The 25,989-nt window shown below is 43.2% G+C and overlaps 1 protein-coding gene across 1 annotated transcript in view; it reads right to left on the reverse strand.

Annotated features, from left to right (window-relative positions):
• Positions 1 to 25,989, reverse strand: part of TTC6 (tetratricopeptide repeat domain 6) — a 2,436,149-nt gene that overhangs the window by 1,815,318 nt on the left and 594,842 nt on the right. Inside the window, exon 5 of the mRNA XM_044074245.1 lies at positions 22,642 to 22,814. Coding sequence (XP_043930180.1) covers positions 22,642 to 22,814 — 173 coding nt within the window. The remainder of the gene's footprint in view (positions 1 to 22,641; positions 22,815 to 25,989) is intronic.

The following is a 25,989-nucleotide window of genomic DNA, read 5'->3' on the forward strand; positions in this document are numbered from 1 at the left end:
TGAGCCTCATGGACGAGTTAGAAATCGAGGTAAGGATAGCCAACTGAGAGCTAACCGACTGGGCTAGCTGCTCAGGTAGGTTACCTGAGAGGGAGTCTGAGAGCTCCTTGACCAGATCCCTCTGTAGTCTGGTGAAATGTGCCAAATAATTCAGGGACCTCAGAGTAAAGGCCGCTGAAGTCAGGGTGTGCTTCCCGTACCGGTCCATGCTCCTAGACTCCTTATTAGGAGGATGGACGGACGTTGAAGTCTCTGCCACGTCCTGCTGGGTAGCAGATGCCACCACCATGGCATCTACAGCCACGCCTTTCGTCAAGAACTCCTTCTCGGGTGGGGCAGACAAAAATTTGTTAGGGCGAGAAGGCACTGGTTCCACAGTATCTGGATGTTCCCACGCCCTCCGACAAACCAAATCCAGGAGCTCGTCGAAGGGCGGAGACACCCAGGAGGCGGAGGGCTGAGCCCGAAGGCCTTGAGAAACACTGACTCATCAACGGAGGGGTTTGGAATTCCAGCCGCCTCGCTTAAGGATTTCTAGAATGTCTGCAAATGAGACATCATCCGAGGATGACTTTGGGGACCCCTCCGCATCATCAAGATCAGTGTCCGATGTAAGAGACTCGTCGGGGGAGTCCACGTGCTTCCTCTTGCACAATCTCTTCCTTGGGGCTCTTCCAAGACAACTCCGAAGAACCCTCAGGAGGAGGGAACCCCAGTGGGGTAACCTCAGGCCCCGGGGCTCCGCTGCCTAGAGACAGGGGAACTGCCAAAGACCCAGTCTCCATGCCCAGGGAAGGTGCCGGTAAAGCCGTAGAGATGGCCGAAGAAGACTTGGCCAAGGCACTCCTCATAGCTCTGAAAGCCAGACCCCCAGAATCCTGGGAGTGTCCGGTCCCCAGAGCCATGATAGCAGACGGAAGTCCCGCGGCTGAAGCACCGAGAGGGAGGCTCGGAACCGACAGCATTGGTCCCGAAACGTCACCCCCGGGTCCGGCCGAAGAAGTCCGTGTGCTAAACTCGGACCCGAAGGCCGGGGTTGGAGTAAGGGTCGGAGCCGACCCTAGGATCTCCACTGGCTCCATCAGCACCTGCTCCGGCGGGCAGCGGTCGGAGGAGGAATGGCAATGGAGTGGGCTATCGGCTCCGAAGCCAATTGGGTTGGAGCCGAAACAAATTTTTGAAAGACTGGGGACTGGAAAAGTCTTTGGAGCACCCTGTCTATGTCCGAATCTGACATCCACGATGACCTGGAGGAGACCGAACGGGTTCGAGTAGGCCTCTCCAACGGCTCCAAGGGACTAGGGGGCCGGCTCCGAGGCGACTCGATAACTATCGGCGCCGAAGGAGTGCACAAAAGTACGGAATAGCTGTTAAAACAGCTTTTTGTTATAGAAATAGAAAATTCCTGACAGAAAAAGTTAGTGAAAAACACTACTTAGCTCAGCCAGCTCGAGACCACGTCTTTGCTAGTTAGCGGCAAACGAGATCTGGGGGACTGGTAGTGGTGCATCCTGGGATATAGTAAGCTCAGCCAATAAGAGACTTCGCTCTTTGGCATAAGCGTGCCGAGTCGGAGCCGAGGGATCGGCTCCGAACCCATCAGTCAGAATGTAGGCGAGATAGGATCACATAACATCAATTGTTTGACTGTGGCACAGGCATACAAATACAGAATTTAACTAGCAGAAGTATCAACATACCTCTCAACTTCTTTGTGCAAGCATTCTGGACAAAGTAAAAGACAGTGGGGAGGGGGAGGCCAAGCTCAGGGACAATTTTTGAATGTTATTGTAATTCAATTAAAACATAAAAACAACACGTTTTGCATAAACAATAATTTTCTGAACAATAAATATGAAACTCTTTTGAGCAATACTGATTTGCTGTAATCCTCAGTGAATTACCAAAAAAAAAAAATCAAAACTTTTCTGAAGGACAAAAATATTTAGCAAATCAGTGGCTTTTGGGAGGTATGAATAACAGAGAATGTAAAAGAAATAGGACATCATTAATCCAAAAGTAATAAACACCAAATCTGAGCAGTAAGAATGACAGCACAGACAACCAAAATCAGAGACTGCAGTTTGATTTTATAAAGATGCTGGTGTAGACAACATATTTATTAGCTACCATGCTAGTACTGTTCTGAAGTACTGCAAATACACCTCCCCCTTCACTCTTGCATATTGCTCTATTATTCGTGCAATTGTTGGAACTCTTATACTAGTCAGAATAGTTAAACCTTATAAAGACTTATGGGGAAGCCACAAAATTAAACTAAGAAGTTGCTTTGATCTTTTGTGGGGTTTTCACCTTTCAGAGTACATTTAAACTTTTTAACTGGAACAGTTAAGACATTTCGAAAGAAGCCAAGATGAAACAATAATAAAAGGAAAATACCTATAGCTAACGTGATTCCTCTTGCATCCTATTGCTAGCTGTTACTACCTGCCATTCGCAATTCTTATACTGTAATGTGTACGGCGTGTACACCTCACACACACACACACACACACACACACACACACACACACACACACACACACACACACACACACACACACACAATTCTGCAGCAATACTGCTACAGCTACCTGTTGTTCTTTGCATCTCCCTCTGATCAGCTCATTCCTACGCGTTGTGCCTTGCATGCTGAAAATTCACTCACTGCTTCTCATTCCATTAGCACTCACATGTTGGGGGAAAAAAAAGAAGCACATTCACATAATGAAAAAAAAAAAAGAAATTTGCTCACATGTTGAAAAAGAAAGTTCACTGTGTCCGGCTTGTTATTTCAAATTAACTCTATGTGCGGGTTAAATCTCATGTCAGTTCCCAGACAGACATTTTTTATTTGCTGTGCCATCTCCACTCTCAGTGGCTGAGCCAGAACAGAAAATAATTTGTTTTGCTTTGCAAGCTGATTGAGAAATGCAAGATTTTGGATGTTGATTGGGAAATGCAATATTAGGAATTTTTTTTTAATTAATGCAGTACAACCACGCCCCTAGCCAGCACTGGCTTTAGGCAGCTGCCTAGGTCACCTAGTGCTAGAGCTTTTTTCTCTGGGCTTCTGCTGAAAATGGGCTTTGTCCAGTCAGACTTTCCTGGTCAACAAAGACCAATAAATAAATCATAAAACTAGGCTACAGAACACTATAAACAGCCAGGATTATGGAAAAATAGCTGAAAGGAATACAAAACACACAGATTAGTATGTAATACTACAGCAAATACTAAAAAAAAAATCTGACTACACAGGGCTATAGTTTCCAGTGTAACATGGAAAAAAGATGTTCGTACTTTCAACAGGAAAGAATGTAGCAACTCCTAAAAACTGTTCCAGCAAGAAAGCTATATAAAATCCTAAAATAAATTGTCTTGAAAAAGTCTAAAAGATTTAGACAAATGGTAAGAAAATAATCAGTTTGAATGCTTGTGAAAATTATCTTTGATACAGCCAGCAATTATCAGTGGAAACAAACCAAAATTATTTTACTGACAAAAGAGAAATTGTAGAACCTTTTACTCTAGTGGCCACAATCATACTGATTCCAAAATCCCAGGAATCCACACAGTCCATCCAGAATCTGGCTAATAACCCAGAAAAAGAAGCAGAACAGCAACAGTAATGGTGGCGGATGGCAAGCAGCTCATCTGCATTCGATTCAGTCTGAAGATTTTGAACATCAGTTCAAATACTTCTAAGGTCATATTAATCACTAAACAGTCAAAATCAGTTCAACCTTTGCTGTCAGCATACAAAGTCAGTAACATGCCCTCTTCTAATACATCTGTGTTTAGCCACAGTAAAACAGCCAAATATCATCAAAAACAGAATTTAGCAGATGACAAAAACAAAACTTCCTGATCAGAAAAGAAAAAAAGCTCTAATGTTGAACCTTTTCTTGACCTTATCTCAGGATACAGTTATCAAAATCAAATTTTCAAATTCAGAACAGAAACATGGAAACAAAACAAGCATTATATCATAGGGGACAAACAATTAGCTAAGTCTGCAGTTGTAGTCAGTTTGAGCAAATTACCAAAATCAGACCACAAACCCAGGCACATAACTGACTCAAAAACAGTTCTAAAAAGTATAACATTGATGTTTACAGGAAGCTAGCATGGTGTAGCAAGCAGCCACAATTGAAAACATCTTAAACTGGTTAACCACTAATAACAAGAAACCATACTACCTGGAGACATCTAAACCAAGACTGGACTACAAACAATTAAAACCTCTCTCTCCCACAACATAAACCTTTTCAGTTTCAAACAGCTAGTCAAAGGACCAACCTGAAATGTCATTCTGGACTGCATATTGAACTAACAGTGAGAAAATCAAACTAGATGGCATTCTCCCAAATATCCTAAGTAATCACCATCCCACTTATATCCACTCAGACCACCACATGCGAACCAAATCTTTACATGATTTACAGGATCCTTGAGCATGTTAGAGATGTAAATAATTGTAAAGAGACAAGTGCACTGGCAAATCATGTTAGAAAAACTGATTTGTCTCACTTTTAAGTTTTTTGTTATTCAACATGTCCTCTCAAATATACGGGGAGGTGACTTAGAAAATACTACAGAAAGCATAGAACAAAAATGGATTCTTAAGTTGAATGCTGAGAAATATCCTGGCTTGAATGGAAATAGTTCCTTAAAACCTTTTTTAAAAGCCAGACCATTGAAGCACTAGAATTATTATATTATTATATTTCTTATTTGATTTCATTTTACGTATCTGTTTTATGCACCTTGTTTTTACCCTGAGTCATTCCTATTCATTTTGTTTAGATTTTAAATATTGTTTCTATAAAAGTAGAAAGTTGCTAGAATGACAGATTTTGCATTATTATATTTTCTGAAGGATATGAAGTCAGAAACTCAACAATTTTAACTAAGTCTTTTATATATATTTATAGTAATGTTTTAACCGTTTATTAGTATATTAATGCATATTTATTTATGTTTTATGTATATTTACATTTACGTATATTTAATGTTACACACATAAGCTTTGGAACATGTGACTACTGGATTGTCAGCTGACTTTATTGCATCTTCTATATAAGCTTTATTATGTTAAACTACTGTGTCTGATGAAGCAACTAATGTAGTTGTGAAAGCGCTAACCATTTTTATTTTTTCTATTTTTGGTTTGAATAAACGTATGTCTGTGTGTTAACTTGGTGCATTTTATTTCATTTTACGAATCTGTTTTATGCACCTTGTTTTTACCGAGTCATTCGTATTCTTTTTGTTTAGTCAAAGAACCAACCTGAAATGTCATTCTGGACTGCATATTGAACTAACAGTAAGAAAATCAAACTAGATGGCATTCTCCCAAATACCCTAAGTAATCACCATCCCACTTATATCCACTCAGACCACCACATGCGAACCAAATCTTTCCATTTTATCTAAGAAACCTTACAAAATGTAACAAAATGATCTTAAATAACACCCTCACACATTGTGACAGTTGTCTACTATTTCAACAACTAATTTGTAACCATTTAAATCAGCAAGCCCCACTAAGATACAACAGAGTCAAATCAGCTACTGCTCATAACCTCTCAAACCAGAATACTTTTGAAAGAAAATGATAAAGCCTGGAAACCATAGCACAAACAGAATACCCAAACAAACCATGAAACATAGCGCTACCTCTGAAACAGTACCAAAAATTTAAGTTCTTACTGACAAAATAATTTTTTTTCTCCACTAACCAGATTAACATTAACAGAAACAGCAAACATTTCTGGAAAAACCAAATAGCCTCTTAAAACCAGGCAGAAAATACACTATAAACCCTTTTATGTCAGAAAACAACAACAGCATAGCACATAAATTCAGCAAACACTTCATATCCTGAACCCCTACCAACAATAATCCAATCTCCCACCACATACCTCTCTATGACCCCAATCCCAGACCCCAACTCACCTTGAAATGCATCTCTAACAATAGCATCAAAAACACATTCAAAAGCTAAAACAGCAATAGCACTTAATTATATGTCATATGAATATCTCAGCATAGCTACAGTATAATTTACCCAGTATCCACCCTCATTAACAGATCCATAACAAAAAGACTTGCTCTTTGGAAAGCATCATTTACAATTCCATGCCATAAAGGCGGTACATCCACTGAGCTTGTCCTCTCACTCTCAAAAGTACTCAAAAGATATATTCATTAGCAATTCATAACTTTCCTACTGAAAAACAAGCTACTCTCAGCCCTCAACATGGCTTTCAACCCCACCACAGTACAGAATCAGCTTTACTATATTTTCTATCATCTCTACCCTCTTTCTTGATATGTCAAAGGCCTTTGAGACCATTTCAAAGTAATTTTCCTGCACAGACTCTGACTAATTAGTCTAGCTCCACCTGCCAATACCTGGTTTTGCCAACTACCTAGACAACAGCATCTAGTCTATTAAACAGGCTGACTACCACCCAACCTTCCTCCCAGTCACAAATGGCATCCACAAGGCTCCATTCTTGGACCCATTCTATTCAACATTTTTATAAACATGTATAAACAATCTAAACAAGTAACCATCATCAATACATGGAGGACTCTACACTAGTCTCTTGTGCCCCTACTTTATCCATCCTACAAAGCATCACACAGGATGCACTCACCTATATCAAAAATGGGCTAAAACAGCATATAAAATATTGCATGATAATTATAAGAATCAGTCAGAGGAGCTTAAAAAGGATTGGGGACAGAGACTGGATAAGCAATTCGCAAAGAGACAATGGGGGGATATATGCATATCTCCCAAATATGCAACAAAGTCTAGAAGGCTTAGGATCTTTGCCTGAAAGTGTTTGCATAGATATTTTTATACCCCAAGTAGAGTCCGAAGAACTTTTCCTCAGGTGGATAGCAATTGTTGGAGTGTGATGGGAAAGAAACAGGTGGCTGGAAATAAGTTATGTACTCACCATAACGTTCCATCTGAGTAGGTAAACTTCATTTGTCAGCAACCTATGGGATTCAGATCCGACCTCAGATCCGAGCCGGCAGTTTTCAACAGCTTTAGATCCGAGCTCCAAGCTCCTCCCCCTACTCATAATCCCCTGCCAACCCTGACTGACCTCAGATCAAGTTTGCCCAAAGCAGATACTGCCCGAAGACTAATACTTTCAGATAAGTGGGTAATACCCATGGACCTGAGTATGAAACATTCATAAGTGAGGGGGCAGGAGGGAGGGACTGTTGATGACAAATGAAGTTTACCTACTCAGATGGAACGTTATGGTGAGTACATAACTTCTTAATCTGAAGTAGTTAACTTCATTTGTACAGCAACCTATGGGACAGAGTCCCAAGCTACCTGGACCTTGGGCGGCCTTCATGGAAGGATGTTTCGGAGCACTGCAGAGCCAAAGGATGCTCTCCCTCTGGAGATAATGTCCAATTTATAGTGATTGATAAAGGTATGAGATGAGGCCCAAGTGGCTGCTGAACAAATATCATCCAAACAGACTCTAGCTCTAAAAGCTGCAGAAGTAGACATAGACTGAGTAGAGTGGGCATGGACTCCCTGAGGTGCAGGCCTGCCAGAACTTTCATATGCTAAAAGGATACACTGTGAGATCCATCCAGACAGCGTGACTTCATACACAGATTTACCCAAGTTAAATTTGGCAAAGGAGATGAACAACTGGTCAGATTGCCTATGACCAGATGTCCTGTGGATGTAGAAGCAAAGTTGTCTGTGCACATCCAGTGAGTGTAATTTATATTCCCCTTTGTTTTGGTAATTAGAGAAGAAGACTGGTAGGTTGATGGACTGGTTAATATTCGATTCAGAGGCAATCTTGGGAAGAAAGGAGGGATTGGTCCTGAGGTAAACTCTATCCTTGTGAAAAGTCAAATATGGAGGTTTTACACAGAGGGCCTGTAGTTCAGAGACCCTTCGAGCCGAGGTGATAGCGACAAGAAAGCCCGTTTTCCATGACAAGAATTTAAGATCTACTGAAGCTGTAGGTTCAAATGGGGGAGCTGTTAAGGCCTGAAGCACCAGTGTTAAATCCCAAGGAGGGACTACATCCTTCACTGGAGGTCTAAGCAGAAAGGTGCCCTTCAAAAAGGTCTTACACAATTTTGTGGTGATCAAAGGGCCCAGTTCATTTCCCACGTGATAATGAGAGATAGCTGCTAGTTGAACCTTGACTGTGGAGGAGCTAGCCCCCTGATGAAACAGCCCTGACAGGAAGTCTAATACAGCTGGCAAAGGAGCTGTGAAAGGATCCAAATTTCGACGTTCCGCCCAAATGGAGAAACGTTTCCATTTGCTACTATAGACCTTTCTAGTAGAAGGCTTGTGCGCTGCTACTAGAATAGTTTTAACTGGGGAAGAGATACCGGGAGTCCTAGCTACAAGTGGAACTGGAGCAGCCAAGCTGTGAGCTTGAGATTGTCCAGATTCGGGAGTGGAAGATCTAGGGGGTGGGATATTAGATCCAGATGGGGATCCAGAATCCAAGGGGGATTCACCAGATGAGACCAAAGGTAAGGGAACCAGGGTTGACGAGGCCAGAATGGGGCAATGAGGATTATCCTGCTCCCCAACCGGCTGGCTTTCTGCAAAAACTTCAGCATCAGAGGAAGAGGAGGGTAAGCATAAAGTAGACCAGGAGGCCAAGCATGCACCAGAGCGTCTCTCAGAGGTTCCCCAGAGGGGGAAATGAGAGCGAAGTAGTCGTAACATTTTGTGTTCGAGGGAGAAGCAAAGAGATCGCAACAGGGTTGACCCCATTCGGCGAAAATCTGATTCACTATCTCGGGATTCAGAGACCACTCGTGTGGTAACAGGATGGTGTGACTTAGTCTGTCCGCTAGGATGTTGGACCGCCCCGGAATGTGCATTGCTATAAGTAAGCGGTTGGTGGAGATCGCCCATTCCCACACACGCATGGCCTCTCGACAGAGTGGGTAGGACCTGGTTCCCCCCTGTTTGTTGATGTACCAGACAACAGACATGTTGTCTGACTGGATCGCAATAGTTCCTACAGGAAGAAGGTGCTGAAGTGCTTGCAACGCCAACAGCACTGCCCTCATCTCTAGGACATTGATATGCAGAGAGGTCTCCGTGGGGTCCCACGTGCCTTGGACTGTCCTGCCCGAACAATGCCCCCCCACCCAAGGCGGGAGGCGTCCGTGGTCACCGTGGCTAGGGGAGGGGCCATGGAAAAGGGGCGTCCTTCCTGGAGATTCGAAGATTGGAGCCACCATAAGAGGGCCCTCTTGCAAGCCCTGCTGAGGGGAATGGGATGGCTCAGAGGAAATCGAAGGAAGGACCACTGGACCTGGAGGGTCCATTGCAAGACCCTCATGTTCAAACGTGCCATTGGCAAAAGGTTGATTGCCGCCGCCATCGAGCCTAGAGCCCTCAGGACCAATTCCGCCGGAGGAGCTGGAGAATGTAGAATGGCCCGCACATGCAGCCTCAGGGTTCGTAGTTGGTCTGTGGTCAGGAAAGCTAGGAGCTGGTTTGTGTCTAATCTTGCCCCTATGAAGTCTATAGTCTGAGTCGGGGTAAGAGATGACTTCTCTATGTTGATAGTGATCCCCAGCTGGGGAGCTAGACGAAGAAAGTAGTTTCTGGCTGCGCAGAGTAGATGCCTTGTCAGGGCGGTCAGGAGCCAGTCGTCCAGGTACAGGTAGACCTGGATTCCCTGAAGCCTCAGGTGGGCCGCAATCACTGCTAACACTTTGGTGAACACCCTGGGGGCTGTGGTGAGACCAAAGGGAAGGACCCTGAATTGGAAATGACTGGCTCCTAGCCAGAAGTGGAGGAACCTTCTGGACCGCCTGTCCATCAGAATGTGGTAGTACGCATCCTTGAGGTCTATAGAGCACATCCAGAGTAGATGCCTTGTTGGGGCGGTCAGGAGCCAGTCGTCCAGGTACAGGTAGTCCTGGATTCCCTGAATCCTCAGGTGGGTCGCAATCACTGCTAACACTTTGGTGAACACCCTGGGGGCTGTGGTGAGACCAAAGGGAAGGACCCTGAATTGGAAATGACTGGCTCCTAGCCGGAAGTGGAGGAACCTTCTGGACCACCTGTCCATCAGAATGTGGTAGTACGCATCCTTGAGGTCTATAGAGCACATCCGGTCATTCTCCCGCAAAAGGGGGAGAATGGATTGAAGGGTGACCATGTGGAACTTCTTTTTGGTTACTGACAGGTTCAGGGAGGAGAGGTCGAGGATAGGTCTTAAGTCCCCCGTCTTTTTTGGCACCAAAAAGAACCTGGAGTAAAACCCCGACCCGCACTGGTCTGGGGGGACGTGTTGGATGGCTCTTTTTCCCAGCAACTATTGGATTTCTGTTGCTGTGGCCTCCCTCTGATCGGGTGGGACATCGGGGAGGTATCTGGGGCTGCGTGGGTAAAGAGAAAAGGGAATCAGACATCCTCTGGATATAATGCGAAGCACCCAGCGGTCTGTCATGATGGACTCCCAAGCTGCTAGGTGCTTCGAGAAACGCCCCCGACTAACTCCAGAGTGGAGCAGTCGGGCAACCCCTCAGGGGTGTTGCGTGGGTTGGTCCGAAAAGGGTTCTCTGGATCCAAAGTTGCGCGGGCCCCATCTGCCTCTAGGGCGGCGTCTGCCCTGCCCTCCTCTGCCGCGGAAGGGCTGGGAGTCCGGAGCGGGACGGGACTGTTGCGACTTCCGGAACCACATCTTCTTCTGTCCCTTTTGGTTCTTGGAGAAGGACCTCTGGGGAGCAGAGAAGCGGACTCCGACGGCAGACAATGTCTTCCCGTCCTTCTCGCTCTGGACCAAGGTATCGTAAACAGTTTCACCAAAGAGGGCAGAACATCGAAAGGGGCATTAGTGAAAGACGCCTTGAAGGGTTCCGCGAAATCACAGTGCCAGAGCCAGGCCTGATGCCTCATGACAAGGCCCGCTCCGCTGGCTCTAGCAGCTCCCTCCGTGGCATGGGATAGAAGCCGCATAGAGGTGTTTGATATGGATCGGAAAGTGGCCATCCGGGTGGAGTGCAAACGTTTGTCCTCCGCCGACATGGACTCGGGGGGCGACGCAGCGTACTCTTTGATAAGGTCCCGCTGCAGCCGAAGCACATGTGCCATGTAGTTCAGTGACCTCACAGAGAAGGTAGCCGAACTAAAGACCTGCTTCCCTAAATGGTCCATCGACTGAGACTCCTGGCTCGAGGGATGAACCAAGGGACTCTCCTGAGCTAGTTCCCTCTTGGTGGCAGCCACCACCAACACGGCATCTACAGGGGGACTCTTCATCCAGTGGGACTTGTCAGAGGGTGGGCTAAGAATTTTGTCCGGGAACTTGGGGACTGGCTCCACAGTGTCCGGCTCCTTCCATGCCCTGGTAGTAATCAAATCTACCAGGGGGTCAGCCAGAGGGGACACCCAAGAGGTAGACGGGCCTGCTTCAAATGCCTCCAGGAACACGGATTCGTCCGAGGTAGGCTTTGGGGCAGACCACCCCCCCTTTATCCTGAGCATCTCCATGATGTCACCAAATGAGACATCTTCGGGGGGTGATCTTGGGGACCCTTCCCCCTCCTCCAAATCCATGTCCTCAGTCAAGGACTCGGGGGAGTCCAGGTGCCTCCTTTTGCACTTTCGCTTATGAGGAACCTCCTCGGGGGGGCTGTCCGAGGAGGTCTCACCAGCCACGTCTTTTTCCAAAGGAATGACCTGGGATGTCAGAGCAGGCTGTCCCTGGGACCGGGTGATGGAAGTCGGGCCTAACTGAGAAGGAGTGCAGAGTGGAGCCATGGCAAGGGCCGGGGGCCTGGATTCTCTCGACAGGACCCTCTCCACCACATCGAATGCTGAGGGAGAGCTGCTCTCTCTGGGATCTGAAAGCAGACCCTCCCTCGGATCCAATGGACGGATCAGAGCCGGTGCCGAAGCGATCGGATCCGATGGACTGGTATGCTCCGACCCAGACGGAGCCGAAGGCATACCAATACCGCCGGATACAAAGCTCAGCCCTCAGCTCCGAGAGCTTGGGTCCGAAGAAAATGGACCCGACAGACTCAAGGGAAGTGTTGTCGCCGAAGTACCTGAGACTATTGGCGCCGACACACCCCCGGCTCCAAGGCTGCCCGGCTCCAAAGACTCTGAGCCTGGGAAGCAGGACGGAGAAGGAGCTATCGGGGCAAAAAAAGGGGTCAAGCTCCCCCCAGGGGGGAGGCAGGAGCACTCCCATCTGCATTTGGGCCTGGAGGAATCTTATCATCATCCGGTCCAAATCTGCAGCCGTGAGACTTCGAGTAGATCTCGATGAGGCCACCGAGGCGGGACGGGATTGTCGCCTCGATGACCTCGAAGGAGATCGGATCTCCTCCTCCTCAGGACCCGGTGAAAAGCACAGTGACCGGATCCGAGATGGAGGAGACCCAGAAGTCCTGGAGGGAGAAGACCGCTTAGCTGGAGGGGGCCGAAGCGGAGGCCTCAGCCCGTGGCTTGTGGTGCTTCTCCCTCCTATTCTCTTTCCTGGCCTCCCTCTCCTCCGGGCCTAAGGCAGGAGGTTGAGTCCCGGCCAGGGGGAGGGAAGCAGGAATGGCAGCCGCCGCAGCAGGAGCCACAGGAGGACCGGAGGTAGAAGCCGAATCAGGGGTCAGAAGACCCACCAGAATCAGCTTGGACCTCCGGTCCTTGAGTGCCCTGGGGTTGAACGCCGCACAGATGGAACAACCAGAAGACAGGTGTTCAACCCCAAGGCACAACACATGAGTGTGGCCATCCGCCGGGGACAGCTTATGGCCACACTCGGTGCACTTAGAGAAGATCAATTTTGGGGCCTCAGCCTTTTAAACTAAGAGAGAACACACATGTAGGCCCCAAACACACACACACACACACACACAACCCTAACAGAACCACGAAGGAAGAGGGGAGGTAAAAGACAAAAAAAAAATAAGTTAGATCAGAGAGGGGTTTTACAAAAAGGGACCTGAAAACACACACACACAAAAAACAGAAGAAAGGAGGGAAAAAAGGGTAATTTTTTCTCACAAAAGTCATGAAGGCTTGGAGCTGTAGATCAAGCTGCTGTTGGATAACCACGGCAAACTAGATCTGGGGTCAGTCAGGGTTGGCAGGGGATTATGAGTTGGGGAGGAGCTTGGAGCTCGGATCTAAAGCTGTTGAAAACTGCTGGCCCGGATCCGAGGTCAGATCTGAATCCCATAGGTTGCTGCACAAATGAAGTTAACTACATCAGATCATATTTTTTGTGAGGGTGATGAGATGGCAGACTTTTGGAATTCCCTGCAGACTGCTCTGTTGGAGATGCTGGGTAAGCAGATTGGGTAGACAGGGGAGATGATTTTTTTGAGTTATGATACAAAGTCGGAATTGCCTAGACATAGTAAAGCCTTGCTGAGTCTAATTATGGTAGCTGCCAAAAAAGCAATTACTAGAACATGGAAACCAAGGTCTAGACCAACTTTACTAGAAGTAGTGAATATAGTAACAGAGATAAAACAACTGGAATTGGAATCTTGGAATCTTTACAAAAGGGAAGGAGCAAACTACTTAAGAAAAAATGGGAATTGTGGGAACAATATATGCAGAGCAGGAACGAGGTTTAAGAAGCAGGATTTGAATGAGTCATATAATGCTTAACGGACAATGACTGAATGGCTGATAAGTGATGTGTAATATTTACAACTACAATTGTTTCAAAGGTGTCTATGATGTAAACTGTTTGCAACTAAAGTGATATCGTTTTGTATGTTTTTCATTTATATAAATGTAAGATTGCCTTTGTCATATGTGTAAATTTAATAAAGATGTTTGGGGGAAAAAACAGTCCCAGCAACTATTAAACGCCCCCCCCCCAAAAAACAAATTAATTTTATTCCTTCCCAAAAAGACTAATCAAAACAACACAAATCTCAATATTCTGTCAAACAACACAAAAAATGAAATAGACATAAATAAGCACCAAACTACTAGGTATAATTATTGACAATAAGATAATTCTTGACCTGCACATTGGTTCTAGAGCCAAAAAAAGCCCATAGAGCTACAAAATCACAGCCAAAAAAAAATTGTAGCTAGTTCCTTATTCCTCCCTGCTCTCTTATATGCCTCAAAAATATTCACAAACGTCCACTCCACCATCATCCATGTGCTATAATAAAGTTAATAAGTTTGCATGCAACCTCTCAACCCTCACCTACTACTGCTTGACCCTTGACACCATGAATTGACTTTAACTACCCTATCACATCTCACTTTCACAATTACTAATGGTACACAACATACTACATCACTGACTAAACACATCCTCCCTGTCCATCCTCATCCACTGGCATGTCCCCAATAGAAATTTGCATTTCAAAGATCTTAACCTTGTAGAATCCACAAAATCAAGCTATTCATTAGGTGACTATTCTTAGTCAGCATCTTCAAAGCATGGGATGCTGTTCCAAGCAGGATCAGAGCCTTGACCAATCTAGAAAATTCAAAATAAAAGTGAAAGCAGCCTAAGAAAAAAACAAACTATGTAACTCTGCCTTACACACAGGCTGACAGTGCTCTCTGTCTTTTTTTCACTCTCCCAATCCCTCTCTACCAACCATAAACCTTCTTTTTCAAACTGGCTGTACCCTATCAATGAATCCAATCACCTTTACAAAACAATTACTCTTTTTCTGATTTCACTCCAACTCAATTAAGATCTAGCCAACATATGCTTTTCTTGAAGTTACAACAGCATTAAAGTTATCCAGCCTGTACGTATTTTTCAAAAAGTATAAAGGAATAAAGTCTGTACCAACTTTTCAAAACCTTGTAAATATGATCTGACTCTTTGATACATTTCTGTAAATATTTCATCTAATCCACTATGTAATCATTTTGTATATTTATATTACTGCATTCTTAATTGTATGTATTCTGGAGCTTTTCTCCATGGGCCTCTGTTGAAAAGGGGCACCCAAACTCAATCAGACTTTCCCAGTAAACAAAAGCAAATATATATATTCTCCACTCTACCATATTGCCATTCCAGATATGTATATCAGCAGAGCTTAGTCCCAGTGTTGAAATAATTATTTTATGCAAGTTAATATCATCCCTTACTAGGAGGATATCTGAAATCTAGGATTATCAAACATTTTTAACATTTATTTATATGGTGATGCTTTAAAACATAGCTTGTCACTTGCATCTCTTATTTGTAGGTCCTACATTTATACAGTTAAGTGAGCTTTTTTACTTTATAATATATCTTCATTGTTTTAAAAATATCATTCATGTTTTTAAACATTCTATACAGTGCACAGTTTCTCTTAAGCAAATTAAATAATAAAAGTAAAATGCTAATAAAAAAAGAAGTTATTTACTCACCATAATCTTCCATGTGTGGTGTCCATCTTCACCTTCATTCTTACCAGGAATGGGATCGAATCTGATCCTCGGATCTGACTTGACCATACATACAAGCTCAAGGTCTTCCACTCCCCAGAACATATTTGCAGTTATAATAAAGGAATACAAAATAAAGGCAGCTTAATACCTTAGAGAGCAATAAAGAAGGTCAGAGATTAATAATATCCAATTGCACCAACTTGGTCTTCCAGGAGTAAAAAGGCTGGGGAGAAGGAGGGTGGGATGGAAGAATGAAGGTGAAGATGGACAACACACATGGAATGTTATGGTGAGTACATAACGTCTTTATGTGTTGTTGTCCTATCTTGCCTTCATTCTTGCTAGGATGGGACAGCGTCCCTACCACCATCTTTCTTAGTTGGCTCAGGGGAGAATATTCTTCAGAATCGTGGATCCAAAGGAAACCCTGTTCCTGGAGGCCAAATTGACTTCATAATGAGTGATAAATGGATGTGGTCTTGCCCACATTACCTCAGCACAAATGGTATCAATTGGTAATCTAGCCATAAATGTGGAAGAGGTTGCAATGGCTCTTGTAGAGTGGGCTTTAACTCTATGGGGGAGATCTCTGTTCTGAGATTTATAAACAAAAGTTATGCAATCTGAAAGCCATTTCGAAAGTGTCACTTTGGAGACTGGGGAACTTTTCTTTGAATCTGAATAAGACATAAACAGTTGGTCAGATTTTCTGAAGTCCTTAATCCTGTGAAAGCAGAAATGCAATTGTCTATGTACATCCATTTGGTGCAACATGTATTCTACTTTATTCTTGTAATTTGGATAAAAGACTGGCAGTTCTATGGACTGGTTCAAATTTAATTCTGAAGATACTTTTGGCGAAAAGGAAGGATTTGTTCATAAGGAGACCCTGTCTCTATGGAGCAGCAAGTAGGCGGGCTTTATTGACAAGGCTTGCAGCTCTGACACTCTTCTAGCAGAAATAATTGCTATCAACAGAAAAGTTTTCCATGTCAAGAATTTGTGTTCACAGGATGATGCTGGCTCAAATGGGGGACAAATTAAATGAGATATGACAAAATTTAAATCCCATGGTGCTGGAGGGTCTTTGATTGGTGGTCTTAATAATAAGGTACCTTTAAGAAAGGTTTTGCATAGTCTGTGAGACATGACACTGAGGCCTGATTCACCTAAATGGAAACTGGATATTGCTGCTAGCTGAACTCTGATAGTAGCTGTATTTGCACCTTCATTGAAATGTTTTGCCAAGAATTCTAGTATAGAATTGGCTGGGGCAGAAAACAGGTCAATATGATTATAAGAAGCCCATAATGAGAATATTTTCCATTTGCTTCTATAGATTTTTCTCATAGAAACCTTACAAGAAGATATTAGGATGTGTTTAACTGATGAAGAGAGGTCAAGAAACCTGGCTATGGTTGGAATCTGAGCAGCCAAGCTGTCAATTTGAGAGTTTGAAGGGAAGGATGGAGCTTTCCTGATGCATGAGTCAGAAGGTCTGGAACTGGGTCCAGAATCCAAGGCTCCTCCCGAAGATGAGGCCACAGGAAGTGGAACCAGATTTGATGAGGCTAATATGGGGCGATGAGTATCAAATCCTTTCCCAAGCAATTGGCTTTCTGCAGAACTTTGGATATTAAAGGGAAGGAAGGAAAGGCATAAAGGAGACCCAAATTGTGAACAAGTGCATCCCTTGGTGACTCCCCAGAGGGGGGGATAAGGGTAAAATAGCTGCTGCATTTGGCATTCATGGATGTCGCAAAAAGGTCACACCAAGGCTGGCCCCATTTGTGGAAAATCTTTTCTGCTACTTCCTGTTTTAGGGATCACTGATAAGGCATCAGAATTGCTCTGCTGGGCCTGTCTGCTACAACACTGGATTTCCCCGGGATATGCATTGCTATCAGAAAACATTGGGAAGAGGTTGCCCACTCCCATACTCTTAGAGCCTCTCAACAAAGGGGGTAAGATCTGGTTCCTCCTTGTTTGTTTATATACCATACAAATGACATGTTGTCTGCCTGTATTGCAATAGTTCTCAGTGGAAGAGAGTCCTGGAATGCTTGCAACACCAGTAGCACTGCTCTCATCTCTAGGACACTGATGTACAAATGAGCCTCGTGATCCTGCCAAGTGCCTTGGACTGTCTTGCCCAGATAATGCCCCCCCCATCTGAGAGGTGTCCATGGTCACTGTGGCTAATGGTTGGGGAAGCACAAATGGTCAACCTAACATCACGTGAGTGGAGTAAAGCCACCAACGAAGGTCTTTTTTGCAAGATTTCATTATCAATATTTTGTGGGACATAGGCAGTTCTTGCATTGACCAGTGAGTGGACAGTAGCCACTGGAGAATTCTCATGTGCAGGCGTGCTAATGGGATCAAAGTTATTGCTGCTGGCATGGTCCCCAAGACTTTTAGGACTGTCCTTGCTTGCGCTTTTTTCTTTGAAAGATTTACAACCTGACATCGTAGAAGTTGTACTCTTTCTGGAGGAAGTTTGACCATCATCCTTGTTGTGTCCAATTCTGCTTGTATAAAAACAACACGCTGAGAAGGCAGCAAGGCAGATTTCTTGTAATTTATTGTAATTCATATGTGACAGCAGAGCTGCAAGGTGGTGTTTCTCGCTTTTATTAGTAGATGCTCGGTGGTGGTGGTTAGGAGTCAGTCATCTAAATATGGAAACACCCAAAATCCTATGCGCCTCAAGTGAGCCGCAACTACTGTCATGCATTTGGTGAATACTCTGGGGGCTGTTGTGAGGCCAAAGGGCAGAGCTCAAAATTGTTAGTACTGGCTTCCAGCCGAAAGTGCAGGTGCCTCCTGGATCACCTGTCCATTCTTATGTGGTAGTACGCATCCTGGAGGTCTATCAAATACATCCAATCATCTTGTCCCAGAAAAGGGAATATTGACTACAGTGTCACCATCTGGAACTTGGAGTTTCTTACAGATTTGTTTAGGTTGCTGTAATCCAGAATTGGTCTCCAGTCCAGGGGTTTTCTTTTGAACTAAAAAGAATCTTGAGTAAGTTCCGGATACTATTTGGTCTGTGGGGACTGTTTGGATGACTCTTTTGTCTAGCAAGTTTTGAATTTCTAACTTTGCCTCATCCTGGGATGTTTTTTATGCATGGGACAGGGAAGGAAAAGGGTATGGAGTAACCTCTGGATATGATGCTTTGTACCCACTTGTCTTTTGTTATTCATAGCCAGGCTTCTGGGTACAAAGATAAGCGATCTCCGACTGCCTCCAGAGATGGACAGGTGGTCCCCCACTGAGGAGCACTGAAAGGGCTTACCAAAGAAAGATTCTCTGTCGCCCTGGTTTTCTGGACCCCCTCTGCCATGTGGTCGGCATCTTCCTTTACTACTTTCCCCACTGCCCCTGGGGGAAGATTCACCACATGTGTCCTGGAAAGTACTCTGGGATTTTCAAAACCACATTTTTCCACTTCCTTTCTGACCTTTGGGGTATGGTCTGGTAGGTAGGGAAAAATGGACTCCTACATCAGAGAGAGTCTTCCCTTCTTGTTCACACCTGGTGAGTGTGTCCTTGACTTTGGGCACGAACAGAGAAGAGCCATCAAATGGGGCATTCACAAAAGCTGATTTAAAGGGTTCTGCAAAGTCACACAAGCGCATCCAAGAATGTCTCCTTAGGGAAATTCCTGAACCGGCTGCTCTACTCACTCCATCTGCTGCATAAGAAATTAGCCTCATGGAGGAGTTTACCACTGAATTCAAGGTAGAGAACTGAGAGGAAACTTTCTCTGACACCCCGTCAGCTGCTGAAACTTGGAGGGTATCTCCTAACTCCTTCAGGAGAGCTCTCTGTAGTCACATACAGTGGGTCAGATAATTCAGCGATCTAAGAGCAAAAGTCACTGAAGGAAAAAATGCACTTTCCATATCTGTCCATCGTGTGAGACTCCTTGTTCGGTGGATGAGCGAAAAACATTTCTGAAAGTTCCTTCTTGGTGGCTGCTGCCACCACCATAGCATCTACTAGGACTCCCTTGGTTAAAAAGGTTTTGTCTGAGGGGGAGGTGATGAACTTATTTGCCCTCCGAGGAACAGGTTCCACTGAATCGGAGACTCTCATGCCTTTCCAGAAACTAAATCCAGAAGTTTGTCAAAAAGCGGAGACATCCAAGTGGAGGAAGGGAGAGATCCAAAAGCCTTCAGGTACATGGACTCCTCTGCTGAAGGGTTGGTGTACTTCCATCCGCCTCTCTGTTTAAGTATTTCTAAAATGTCTCCAAAGGAGACATCATTAGGAGGTGACCACAGCGACCCTTTGGCTTCATCGAGGTCCTTATAAGAAGTGACGGACTTCTCTGGGGAGTCTATGTTTCTCTTGCATAGTCTCTTCCAAGGGAACTCTTCAGAGGGGTACTCTGGAGAGGTTTCAGAAGAGTGGGGAGCATCCTGTGGGGCATCATGAGGCTTAGGATATCCATGTCCCTGTGGATGCAAGGGTATAGAAGCAGACACCAGTGCCTTTGGGGGAAGAACATCCAGAGATGACGTGGAACTGCCTGTGGAGTCAGCACTCCCCTCATCACCTCAAAAGACCCTTGCCTCTGATCTGAGGAATCCCTGGATCCAAAGAACCCGAGGAAATCCCCCAAAATCAAGGAAGATGGCTCTGAGGCTGAGGTATGAGCCGAGCTCACCCGAGCCGACGCCCCAAGAGGCAAATTCAGATCAGAAAACTGTCTGATCTGACTCACCTCTCTGGACCCAACTGGAGAGAGTCAACCCCTAAACCCCTTGTGCTCTGATGGAGACAAAGACATCAGAGCAATGATCGGATCTGAAGATCCCGTAATTGGTCTTGGTTCCAAGGGTTCCACCAATATCAGCTCCAGACATTCTGGCTCCGAGGTCCAAGGTCAGCTCGGAGGAGGAACTGAAGTAGAAGGGGATGATGTGGTCAGCTCCAAAGCCCTTGGGGTTGGATATGATAGCTTGGCCAGCGCCGGTGTCCTTAATAACCTCTGCATCACTCAATCCACATTGTCGTCGGATAGGTCCTGGAAGACTGAGTGGAGGGGGCTGAAGACTTTGAAGGCTGGAGAATAGGAGATCTAAGAGTAGGGGAGAATGGCTCCAATACAGGGGACTGGCTCCACAACTCAAACTCCACCGGCACCGAGACTGATGGTGTCAGAGTAGTAGGTTTCTCGGATCCAATAGCCTTAGGAGCCGGTGAGGAAATTTTTGAATTTTTTTTGGAAGGCTCCGATGGATCACTGGAAGAGGAAGTTCTCTTCCCAGATTTGCCAGATCTAGACAAAGGAGATGTGTCAGATTTAAATGAACTGGACCTTCTTGTATTGCATCTGAGAAGGGTTTTTTTAAAGGTTCTATATTACATGATTGAAGCTTTACTTAATCGAATAAGTAAAGCTCAAACTTGTAATATCGAAACCGTAAATTGCTGAATGGCCGATTTAACCCAGGGAAACACTTCGCTTGACCATTCTGTAGAGTATGCCTGTTTCTCCAATTTGGAGCGATCTCGGAGTTGGTATATTTAGGTAGGGAGGGTGTGGGGGGCACATGTAAAGCTTTCTTTTATTTGATTCGGCCAAGGGAAGTGTTTCCCTTGTTTGAATTGGCCGTTCAACAATTTTAGCTTTCGATATTATAAGATCGAGCTTTAGTTATTCGATTAACTAAAGCTTCAATGTTGTAATACAGACACTTTTTAAAAGACCTCTTAGGATTAATTTGTTTTTTTCTTTCCAGAAGAGCCCTGTGATCAAAGGAGTGACAAACTGAACAAAACTCCTGGAGATGGACAGTTCCTAAGCAATATACACAGATAGTGTGTCTAACAATAAGGGACATTTTCTGTCCACATTTCTCACATTTTTTAAACCCAGAAGGTTTTGAATCTTTAGAGGACATTTTGAACACAAAGTATAACACTAAGCAAAAGGCTAGAACAGTTTTTTTTAACAATAACAATAACAACAACAGCAACTACAACAGTAGTTCAACAATCAACTACAATTGTAAAGGAGAGGAAAAAAGGGGAGGGTACAGCCCTCTAACTTAAATAGGCTATGTCCAGAACAGAGAAAGAAGGGAGAAGCCCTCTGAACTTAAACGGGCCAAGGGTAAAACAGTTCTCTACCTTAAGCAAACTAACTTTAAAAATTTTAGAGAAAACAATAAAGGAAAGATGAGCCCTCTAACTAAAACAGGCTAATAAAGGTGTTAGACAGAAGCCGGGATAGGGAAAAAAGGTCTAACGGAAAAATGATGGCCAACAGCAGAAAAAATCAGCAGAAGCAAAGCAGAATTAACAAACTAGCACCAAACTAGTTATATAAAGCAATAATAATCCAGAATAATTACAAATAAGCAATTGTCATCAATAGTTATCACAATAAAGGAGTATACTTAGCCAAAGGCAGTAGAAAGCACCCAATCCTGTTCAGCAAGCAAACGAGATCTGGGGAGCTTTCCTAGTGCATGCTGGAATAGGGTTTAGCCACGAGCTAGTGGAAGACCTCGAGCTTGTATATAAGGCCGAGTCAGATTCAAGGATTGGATACGAGCCTATCCTGGTAAGAATGAAGGTGAGATAGGACAACAACACATCTATTGTTTAGAATCTGCAACTAATCCAGCTAACAAGAAAATGGATAGAATGTGTGGGCCATGTAATCCACATTCATTATTAGTGTCTGTACTTGTGTGTCTTCACATCTGTAACACAGGGAAGGAAGTAGTGAATGAACAGGTCATATTCTGCCTATGGATGGCCCTGTAATAATCTGAGGCAATGTCAGCAGAAACACAATGCATTTTCTACCGTATCATTTGTAATTGATAATCTCCCATATATGTATTTTATCAGTACTGCACTCATTTTAGACTTTGTTATTGAAATGTTTTCTTTTCAGATATACTTTTAATAATTTCTCTTCTTTAATGAAAAAGAATGTATTGAACCATGAATGAATCTATTAATAGCAATGGCATGTTTAATAAGTAAATGTATACATGCATTTAAAGTCAATGTTTTGACCAAAAGTTTCATTATACATTTTGAATGGAGTATACTTATAGGTTATTTGAAACCTCTTTCAAAAAGTTCCAAAAAAATCTAAAATTTTAGCTGCCTTAATTGATCAAGTACGTGAGAGGTATTGTTACTGTGCACTACATTTATGCAAATGTAATAATTATTTAAAGTAATCTTACCATAGCATAGTCTTCCATTGCCAGCAGCACTTCATTTCTCTTCTCATACATTTCACCTCGCTTGAAATATGATTCATCTGTAGGATTGCACTTAATTGCTTGAGTGTAACTTATGATTGCCATAGTAATGTCTCCTTTCCGTCTATAAATTTCTGCTTTTGACTGATAAGCATCTAATAATCATAATTGAATAAGAGCTATTGAAGATGAACAGAATAACAATAGGAAAAAAATTAAACTTAATTTACTATCATTTGCTGTCATTAAAATGTCCCTTAGAGCCATGTAAAAGCATTTTAATGAACACAATTTATGCACAATTTATGCACAATTTTTATGCACAATTTCAAACAAGTCTAAAAATTATTCATATAATACTTTGAAATATCAGGAGTCATTTTAAGTTTTCATACTGCCTTTAGATTCACTGCATATCTGGTACATCAACATCTGAACGGGAAGTATATTCCTAAAGTGATCATAGAGCTCAAAGGTCATCATTCTTTAGAAGTTAAAGAACTAACACACATATGGCTGCTACTAACTGCTAAACATCAATAAATTGTGCTGGACTGTATGAAAAATTTTGCAAAGGAATTGAAATAAAAAATTATACACTTGCCATACTAGGTCTTGATTATCCATAGTCTGTTGATATTAAATTACAGGATATTCACCATCACACAGATTCAGTTCAGCAACTGATCTCCCTACCAAGTGCTCAAGCACCTTCCTTACTCCCATCATGCACCTAATCCACTATGCTTTTTTTCAGATTTAGTTTGCTACCTAATCTCTGGATAGGGAACAAAAGGAATCTAAGAGGGTGGCAGTGGGAAAGAAGAGGCTTCAGTGTATGTCTACTAAGTCCATCCAGACAGAAGCAATATGAACATTTTGAAAGGTGAAAGTGAATAGGCTTGAGATAACAGAGATTCAGAAATATGGTAAGTATATATTTTTTTGCATTTTATGTCATCCCTTCCATCCACTTCCCAGCTCCCTGCTTCTCTGGTTGGAATCATGATAGGATACCCTTTATTATGGTGGGCTCAATGGAAGACCCAGATCTGGAGATGATGCTCAGTTACTAATGTTTAATGAAGGTGTACAATGTATTCTAAGTTGCTGCTGTGAAAATATCATTAACTGAAGAATTGTTAAAAAAGGCTGTAGAAGTTGCCATAGATGTAGTGGAATGACACTTCAGCTTTGTAAGTAAAGGTTTGTTGTTTGAGTGGTATACAACTGTTATTCAATCTGCAAGTCATCTGGACAAGGATACCTTGCAGGGTTTTTTGCCCAAGCTAAGAGGCAGCATAAGAAATAAACAATCAACTGTCTTTCATGACTGCTGTAACCAATTTAATATAAATGTAGCTGTCTGTGACTATCAAAAGTGTGGAGCAAATATCCCCCCTTGGATAACTGGGAAAAAAGACTGGAAAGGTGCATAGTTTGGGTAACAAGAAAACTCTGAAGCAACCTTGGGCATAAGGATGGATTTGTGCTGAGTGACATAGTTTCATTGTGAAAGATCAGACAGGATGTGAAGAGGACAGGGCATATAACTCTGAAGTCCTTTCAGAAGAAGTGACAGCTGCTAGAAACAATTTCTTACAAGAAAGAAATTTCAAGTCAGCAAAACAGGTGGGTCTGAATGGAGGATGCATCAGTACCTCCTGAAGGTCATATGGAGGAGTAGGTCCTTTAATGGGGTTTGGAGAAGAAAGATGCCATTAAAAAATGATTACAGACATTTTGAGTGACCAACGAAGAAGAGAGAACCCTTTGTGAAAGTTAGAGATGGCAGCCAACTTAACCTTAATGGCAGAATAACTGGAACAGGAATAAAACAGAGACAAGATAAAGTGTAAAACCAAAGGAATTGAGGCAGAGAAGTGATCCAAGCCCTGATAACAAAGTCAGATCAAACATTTTTTCTGATTTGCTCTTGTACAATCTGCATGTAGACTCTTTCTGTTGGCTGAGAGACTTTGGATTATTCTGATGGAATAGGCTGGGTCTCTGGCTACAAATTCAAAATTATTGAGGTGATGTTATCCAAAACACTATTATAATATAAAAACAAATAAAAAAAGACTTTAAAAACATGTAGTCAATCCATGTACAATAAAATTACAAGTCATCAGCCAACACCATCATATGCCTAATCAAATATATACCAGAAAATATGAGGCACTCTCACAGCACCAGCTTAGTTAGTTCCACAGATAAGTAGCTAGACAGTAAAATGAGTTACAAATTTACATGTGAAACCACTAGCAGCCCCTCAGAGACTTAATTAAAAAACTGTATGCGGCACAATGAGCTCCTTAGGTAGCAAGGATCCAGGTTATTATCTTATAAAGAATGGAAAGCCAATGAAGGCTGTGCAGAGCAGGTATAATATGTTTGCAATGTAGTGTACCAATAAGAAGCTTTGCTGCTGACTTCTGCACCATCTGTAAATGATCCAATTCAGTGTTATGCAATCCCAGATAAAAAACATTGACGTAGCCCAATCTGCAGGAGATCAAGGCATGAACAATCACAAGATCAGCTTGAGGTATTAGTTGCTTAATGTTGGAATATTTCTCAGATGGAAACAAGATGACCTTACTACAGCTGACACCTGGTATCAAAATGTCAGCCATGAGTCAAGAATAATACCAATATTCTGCATCTTATGGACAAATTCAAGCTCATCACATCCCCTGTATAAGATTTAGCATTTCAAGGGGGGCATCAAAAGAGTGTCTCAGAGTTGCAGGAACAGCCAAGGCCACGTCTTTAGTGGTGTATAATTTAATTGATTTTCAGAAAGTGACATATGTATAGCTTCAAAGATAGCCAGGGAGTAGATACAATGCTATCTCATCCTGGGGAAAAGAAAAATGGATATGGGTGTCACCAGCCTAACAATGGCATGCTATATCCCTTTCCTACAGTAGATCTCCTAAAGAGATCAGGCACACAGTGAATAGCAAAGGGCCTAGAACAGAACCTTGTTACATCTTGCATTTAAGATGGTACAATGAATGAGATGAGTCCAGAAAAGACTCTGTGTGTATGATTAGACAGGTAAGAAGTAAACCAGTCAAGAACCAGAGCAAAACTCCCAGATTAAGACTACAAGTGTCCTATCAAAGTGCCATAATCCCACTGTGTCAAAAAATCCACAAGGATCAGCACTGTATAGTGCTGCTAGACTCTAAACCTGGCTGAAAAGGATCCATGAGTCCAGTCATTAAAGTAGGATTGCAGTTGCTTCTTAACTTTATCAATAATTGTTCCCAAAAAGGGAAGATTACAGATCAGGCAGTAATTGTGTAAAATATCTGCATC

The sequence above is a fragment of the Protopterus annectens genome, chromosome 6.part0, assembly GCF_019279795.1.
Source record: "Protopterus annectens isolate FY-2018-M chromosome 6.part0, PAN1.0, whole genome shotgun sequence".
Lineage (NCBI taxonomy): Eukaryota > Metazoa > Chordata > Ceratodontiformes > Protopteridae > Protopterus > Protopterus annectens.